At 51.1% G+C, this 7,925-nt stretch overlaps 1 protein-coding gene across 5 annotated transcripts in view; it reads right to left on the reverse strand.

Moving 5' to 3' along the window:
• Arhgap22 (Rho GTPase activating protein 22) overlaps positions 1 to 7,925 on the reverse strand; it is a 157,783-nt gene that overhangs the window by 119,076 nt on the left and 30,782 nt on the right. The window contains exon 1 of one of the 5 annotated variants that reach the window (XM_026779910.1): positions 5,192 to 5,464. The exons of the other annotated variants lie outside the window; for them this stretch is intronic. Within the exon in view, the coding sequence (XP_026635711.1) occupies positions 5,192 to 5,225 (34 nt within the window). The 5' untranslated portion in view covers positions 5,226 to 5,464. Of the gene's footprint in view, positions 1 to 5,191; positions 5,465 to 7,925 lie in introns of those variants that run through there. 5 annotated transcript variants of the gene reach the window in all.

Consider the following 7,925-nt stretch of genomic DNA (forward strand, 5'->3'; position numbering starts at 1 on the left):
TGGGGCAAGGCCCCAAACTGGAGTAGGGTGGGGCAGGATTTTCCTGGTGGGAGGAGCCGAGGGCTGGAAGGTGAACAGCAGTCAAAGAAGTATGTTTTTTTGTGTGAACGCGACTGTAAAAGGAAGTCCAGAGGGGACTTGTGGAACACAGAGCAATGGGGAGGAGGTCAGCGTATCTGGGACGTAGTGTGTGAGAAGTGGCTGGAAGTGAGCCGGGCCGTGCAGGGCCACTCAGAGCCATTGTCAGGAGTGTGGGGTTTGATTAAAAACAGCAGTGGAGACTGCTGAAGGATTCCTAGTTGAAGGGGGGACGGATAGAGAAGGGTACAGGGTATGATTGACGTGTAGGGTGATGGTTTTGACCAGGTTGGAGGTAAGGATGGCCGCAGAGGACTTAGCCCGAGACAAGTGAAATGTGCAGAGAGGAGAGCACTTTGGAAGGCATGCTTCAGACCAGTGCAGTGGGGCACAGTAACCATTAATGTGCGGTGGTGTTCATGGGCCTCGAGGAAGCTGCATCAAGACTGGTAAAACCATCATGACAAGCCTCATGACCGCTGGGTTGTAGAGATGCAGTAATCCTAACAGAGGATGGGGATGAAGCAGGCCCGGTGTTTGCTCAGAGAAGGGCCTGGTCCCAGCGCTGCAGGCACCTAGTACTTGCCATGGTCAAGCTGAACGGCACAAGGGTGGCAAGTGAACAGTGAGCGTGAGTGTGCAGCCTGGTCTCCGAGCTTCCTCCTGACTGTTCGAAACCACCCCATAATTCCAAGGAGAGGGGGGCCCTACCTTGCGTTTTATTTTTCTATCTTGAAAAGAAATAGCTATTCTATCTGTGCCAAACAGCACTTGGTCTTGTGTCCTGCTGTAGAGGGTTTGTAAACGCAACCGTTTTTTTTTTCCCCTGTGAAAACTGGCAGAGACAGGGTAAGCTGCATCATTCTTTCCCAACCTGGGAACAGGGCAGCAGCAGGAACACGGGTAAAGGGGAGATGAGCCCGCTGGTGACAGGGTATCAGGAAAGGTGCCCCAATCTTCCCCGGGGAGCTTAGATCCAGAGACGGTACCACCTGCTTTCACAGGTCAGAGCTTCACCAGTGTGTGTGTGTGTGTGTGTGTGTGTGTGTGTGTGTGTGTCTGCCCCATCTGCCTTTAACTTTTTGGAAGTTGAATCCACCCAGGGAAGGACAGTTGACCTACTTCATGCTGTGATTTGGATATGGTTTCTATCAAAACACATGGCGAAGCCCAGTTTCCCCATGTGACAATTCTAAAGGTGATGGTTTCAAGCTCTATCAGTGGCCGAGGCTACCTCATAATGAGAAGATTAATGTGCTTCCCAAAGAGTGGGTTAGCTATGGTGAAAGCAGGTTACAATGTGCCTAGCACCTCCACTCAGACTGCCTCCACCCAAACTCTCTCTCACATCCTGCTTCCACACGCGTTCCCTCCAGCCTTCTGCTTTTTGCCATGAAGTTCTCACTGGAAGCCTAGTGGTGTTGTAGGAGGGTCTTCTTTCTATGTGTTGCTTTCATTGGTTAAGTAAAGAGCCTGCCTTGGCCTTTTGAGACAGAATGTTGGGAGAAAGGAGGCAGAGACAGAGAGCCGCCATGGAGCCAGCCGCCAGGTCAGACATGCTGAATCTCTCCCAGTAAGCCACAGTCTCGTGGTACATACAGATTATTAGAAATGGGTTGAATCAAGATGTGAGAGTTAGCCAATAAGAGGCTAGAAATAATGGGCCAGGCAGCGTTTAAATGAATACAGTTTCCGTGTAATTATTTCGGGCGGCCGGGCAGCAAGAAGTGGCCTACCACTCCATTACAACAGCCTAGCAAACGCTAATACCATGTTCTTAGCCTTCCAAGCTATAAGACCAACAGCCTTTTAAACATTGCCTCCTTTAAAATATATTTATTTTTATTTTTTATAAGGGTGCATGCAGAGGGGAGTGATTGGCTTTGAGGAAACTGCTTCTTCCTTTCCGCCATGTGTGTTTGGGGTTAAACTCAGGTTGCCAGGCTTGGCAGCAAGTGCCTGTACTTGCTATCCCCGCCTTGCTTCATTCTACAGTACAGCCTTAGGTATTCTGTTATAGCAACAGACTACGGTAACTGACAGTGTGGCTTCTGGGAAATTCTTAGTTCTCACCCCCTCCTCCTGTCCCTATAAAGAGATGACGAGGACACCCTCCATGGTCATGGGTACCTTCACCTGCTCCTTCAGGGTTGGCCTGGTTGAAATTTCCCAAACGTTAGCAGCCAATGCGGCTTCTGAGGAGGGACCCCAGGAGCCCAGGAGGTATCAACATCTTAGGGGAGCTGCTTTTTAGTCAGGCCCCAAAGCCCTGGGAGCCCGTTGTCCGGGTCTGAGTCTATGAACTCTTCTACAGAGGAAGCCTGATCTTTTCCAAGTGACACACACTTGGGCATATTTCCACATAGGGCGTGGCCTGCAAGAGTCTAGTTCAGACGGTGGCTGGACAGCAGGGCTTGGGGTTTGTGATGCGAAGGCTCTCAAGTGGTCACGGAGACCTTGTCTTGGAACCGAAAGTTTTAAATAGGGGTGAATTTTGATGAAAATTCTTCCATCTGCCAGAGCCCAGTTTCTTTGGGCTCACAGATGTTTATTTCCTAACATGCTGCAAGTCTAACCTGGTTCATGTATACATACATGAGTATACAAACACATACATATGTACATACTACATACACAATACATACTACACACACCCATACTACATATACACATACATACTATACACACACACACATATACATATGACACAGGGACAACTGCATGTGATGCTCCCAGGCAGCTGCCCAGCCTCCCTCTGTCATCCCGTCCCTGCTCAGTCCCTGTCATTCCTCAGCTTACAGATCAAGAATCGTAGCTCACTTTGAGCACCTCTTGGCACCCTGTGCCTAGCCACCTCTGTGTAGCTCATGTTCTCTGAATGTCTCTCTCAGGATTTATGGTCAGAGAGTGTTTTAGGTAAGTGATTCCTTATGTTAATGATTGAAAAACTACACTAGAAATTTAAACTTGTCACATGATCCTCAACCTTGGCACTGCTGGCATTTGAGATCGGATAATTTTGTGTGCTAGGCCTTATCCTGGGCACTGTGGGTGTTCAGGAGAGTCCCTGGCCACTCCCTACAGGATGTCAGTAGCTCCCTTGGTTAGAACAGTCAACAGATGCCCCCGGACATTTCTGTTCCTGAAGGGAGGAAGGGCTGCTGTTCATGGAAAGCCACTGAAATCAAATATATGAAACAGGTTTGGTGGGGTTGGGAGGTGGCTTGGTGGCACTAAGGTGCTGGTCATGCAGATATCAAGATCTGAGTTCAGATCCTTAACACCGTATACAAAGCTGGCCATAGTGGTGTGGGTCTGTGTGCTGAGGGTGGGGGAAAGGGGCAGACCTCTGGTTAACCAGCAGTAGGAGACTCCGTCTCAAAGAATAAAATGAAGAGGGACAGAAGACACCCGAAGTCAGTCTCTTGCCTCCACAGGCATGTATGCACACACACACACACACACACACACACACACACACACACACACACACACAGAGTAGTGAAGTTTGGGATTCCACAGACAGGCTCCTTTGCTCAAGCACTGGTCTCTTTCCAGACCAACAAGAATCTACAGAAATATAAAAGGTCTATCATGAGCATGTAGGTCACGGAACTAATCCAGTAGCTGTTCTCAGAGCCAGACATTAATTTTAACAATATGCTTCTTTAACCCACCAAAAGCATTGTCATTGCAGCAGACAATCAAATAATTACTAATGGAGTCATCAAAAGCCTGTGTGTATTTTTCTCTTAGGACCAGCACATGCCGAGTGCTCATCAGCCTCACGTGACTACTGCCTGTGTCTTCGGACAGAAGAAGGAAGTGGCTTGCTGAGAGGGGTCCAGCCCCGCTCATCTTTAGACCTGCCTTCACCTCTCAGCAGAGCCAGGCAAGTCTGTCCGCCCTCATTTGACTCCCACTTACCCTACACCCCCGCAACCTACAGGGGAGTCTGGATGGCACTGAACACACTGGAAAAGTCACCAAGTGCCTCCAATCTGCTAAAGAAATGGGCACTCAAGGAGGTACAAGGAACCCCAGTGCCCCAACCCTCCCCACACAGCAGCCTCTAAGGAGCACTCCCATGCCCCCCCACCCCATCTCCAAAAATCCATCTTTATCCTCTCTGCTAAGAAGGCAGGTTGTCCCCAAGCACTAGCAGGCGCTGGTCATCTGAAAAGCTGTTCCATCTTTTTGTTTGTTGGTTTTGGTTTTTGGAGGGGGAGGACGAGGTTTTTCTGTAGCTTTGGAGCCTATCCTAGAACTCTGTAGACCAGGCTGGCCTTGAACTCACAGAGATTGGCTGGTCTCTGCCTCCCAGTGCTGGGATTAAAGGCGTGTGCCACCACCACCTTGCTTGCTCTTTAAAGACAGGCATTTTCATCAGAAGTAACCTCACTCCTGGCAGAGAAGTTGCTGCCTGGGGGAAATGCTAGTCTCCTTTCTAGTCTAGTGGCTGGATCAGGAGGCTACAACGCTGGGATACCAGCTGATGGAGTCCTGAACTACAAATTGTAATCTCTTGCTTTATTTGATTTTAGTACCCGCCCTACCCCTACCCCCACCCCCGCCCCCACCGCCTTCCCAACAGTGTGGTTCTGCTGCTCTTACTCTGGCATAAGGTAGGCAGGCGTGAGACACACTCTACCTCTGCCTCCCGGTTGGCTGTGGGTGGAGTTGGGGGTAGGGGTGGGGCTGCTCCCAGCAGGCTGGCCTCAGACTTGAATTGCAGATGGCTAACCCTGGTAGGGTCATTTCAACTTTTACTGTGAGTGAAAAGTAAAGTTTTCCTCCAGTTGCCACCTGTTTACCTATAACGACAGGGTGGCTGTAAAACATAAAATGTAGGGCGGAGGTGCTCACCACCTACACACTTTAGATAGCTACTGTCCTGTACGATCTCGGGTCTGACCCCCGTCCCCCGCCCCGAATCTCACTAGAACTACAGACAAATAGGCTCACGCAGACACTCACTGCCCAGGTGCTACAGACCCAGGGTGCCTTCCCCCACCTGTACCCGGGCAGGACAGCTCCTTGAGTGTCCTCGCGTTTGCCAGGGGAAACACGCTGTGTGTCTAGAAATCCGAAAGCCACAGGAATTTGTACTCACCCCTCCTGGCCTGTCTGATCTTTGGGCTCAGCATGCTGCAGCCGCCTGGCCAGACTTGCTGGGCCGATCATGCTGCCATCCGTTTCCCTTTTCTCTTCTTTTTGGCCAATGGCCCTTCATGCCTAGCTTCTTCGAGACCCGGGGGCTACTGGCGACACCCCTTCGGCTCCAGCTCCTGGCTCCGGTTTGCTTTGAACTACATAAATCCTGATGCATTATTTATCCATTCCAGAATTAATTTCCATCCAAGCGGACCATTAAAGTCACAGTGATGTTTGGTAATCAATCACTGACCAGGGCGGGGCCCGCCCGGCTATCGTGTTCTCCCGGCTACCCATTCCTGAAGGAGGAGGCGGAGTCTTGGGCCTCAGGGGCGGGCAGGTGGGTGGGGCCATCTGAAGTCCAGTGTAGACCGCAGCTGGCTACAGGTCCCCAGGCTCTAGAGATCTGTGCGCCAGCCGGCCTGCCGCTAAGAGGGCGGAGGACACACATAGCACCATGGTTGGCTGGGCTAGCACGCCCTACTTCAGACTAGGGAGTGGTGAGACCCCTCCAGGCCCGCCCAAGGGGCCAGGCATCTCAGCTCACTGCCTTTCTTGGAAGGAGCGGGCATTCTGCCATTGCTCACATCCTCAGCAACTCCACTATCAGAGAGAGTCCTGCTGAGGCTATGGACCACCTCAGCAGTAAGAGGAGAGAAACCAGTGCCTGAACAGGGTCACAAAACTTCCCGAGTTGAGTAACAGATCTCTGCTAAGACCAGCATAATTTTAACGGGTACATACTGGGCCCTTTATTGGGCCCCACCTCAACCCTCTAAAAATTGGGGAGGGGCAGAGTCTTGCTATGTAGCCCAGGCTGGTTTTGAACTTTTGATCTTTCAGCACCCTTTGAGTGCTGAATTACACACTATACCCTGGCTATAAACTTACGCTATTCTTTGACTACTGTTTCTCAAAATACTCCAGTTCTGACCACTGCATGGTAAGAGCTCCCACCTTGAGAGTGTCCCATGAACTTTTAAGGTTGTAACCGCCCCCCTCCCCAGCTTTAATATTTCTATGTACCTCATGTTCGCTGAGTCTCAAATGTCCCACTGACAATCAACTTCAGCAGCTGCAAGGGAAGCAGGGAGACCTCTGAAGCAATCCAGAAAAGGTGAGAGTCCAACCTCAGTGTGTGGGGGACTAAGAGCAACAGGGAAGTCTGCGGGATGTAGTAAACCCCACATCCAGTCAACAGGAGGAAGAATACACACAGGGCAGACTCACTCAGCTTCAAGCCAGTTCTTCTGATCTTAGTTACTCCTCAGATGGAGGAGTAGGGATCCTGATATGACATCCAAAGCCTTGCCCCGGCATTCCTTCCTTCCCCTCTGACCAATGCCTGTCGCTCCTGTGGTCCTCCGTGCAGGTTATACGAGGTCCTTGTATGTCCCCTTTCATATGCGGCCCCGCTACCATGGCCTGTGCCTCTGTACAGACAGTACCCCACCTCTGGAAACCTTCCCTACATTGCTTTAGCTTCAGAGGTCTTGTCTTGCCATGCTTTTAACACCCCCCCCCCTGCTGCCACCATCATGAAACTGCCCTGATTCTACCAGTTGGGGGAGACATTTAGCACTTTTCCCTGCGAGCTCCAAAGGGCTTCATGAAATGCTCTGTGAAGGATGGTGTGCACAGAGGATGGGGAGATGGCCCGGTGGGTAGAATGTCACTGTGGAATAATAATCACAAGAATAAGAATCCAGATCCTTTGAGCCCACATAAATCCTGGGTGGACATGGCCGCTTGTCTATAGTTCTAATACTTGGGGAGTGGAAACAGGATCCTGGGAGCAAACTGCTTAGCTGGACCAGCCCAGTTGGCAAACTCTGGGATCAAGTGAGAGACCCTGCCTCAATATACTAGGTGGAGATGAATGATGCCCCACGTTAACCTCTGCCCTCCATACCCAGGTCCATACATGTGTACCCACATATATGGCAACACACATACATGCACTAAGCACACACATATGCACACACACGTGCATGCGTGCACACCCACCAACACTCCGTATGGACAGATCAGAAACACCATTGCATGGTCCCTCTCCTTTAAGGCCAAGCACAATCCAGACCAGGCTAGGACAAAGCCCACCCAGGAAGGATGACAGCATATGGAGCGGGACAACTCACATGTTGACACCAGGGTCACGGGGCAAGTCCCGTGGCTGGTGACAGCATCTTGAGCAATCCGGAAACCATCTGTGAGTAATGCAGCCTGGCCAGTGTTCCCCTGAGCCAAGGGCCAGTGAATGCCAGAGCCTGGGTCTAGCGCTACTCACGATTGTTTGGCTTAAGAAACCACCTCCGGGAGCTTTTCCTGTGCAGCTGTTTCCCGAGGACTTGAAGTCATCGCTCTCATCTGCCTGCTTTTCTGACCATTAGAGAAGGAGAAACAAACCACAGGCTCTGGGTTCAGACTCAGGAGCAAGCCTGGAGGGGGCTGGAGCTAATCTGGTTGGGACCACAGGGTCAGTGGGTGGAGGGCAAACTGACTCTTCTGCTTTCTTGTCCTGACTCCGGATTCCGTTCCTAGTCCTTCTGATGCAGGATTTGTGGCAGCACCTCAAAGGGGCTGTGGTACTCCCCCCCTCCATGCAGCAGTGGACATTGGAAGCCTCCAGATCCTTCCAGAGCTTTCGGGTGACAGTGGGGCAAGAGCAGGGCTATGGGGTTTGTTGAAAGTGA

The sequence above is a fragment of the Microtus ochrogaster genome, chromosome 6, assembly GCF_000317375.1.
Source record: "Microtus ochrogaster isolate Prairie Vole_2 chromosome 6, MicOch1.0, whole genome shotgun sequence".
Taxonomy (NCBI): Eukaryota; Metazoa; Chordata; class Mammalia; order Rodentia; family Cricetidae; genus Microtus; species Microtus ochrogaster.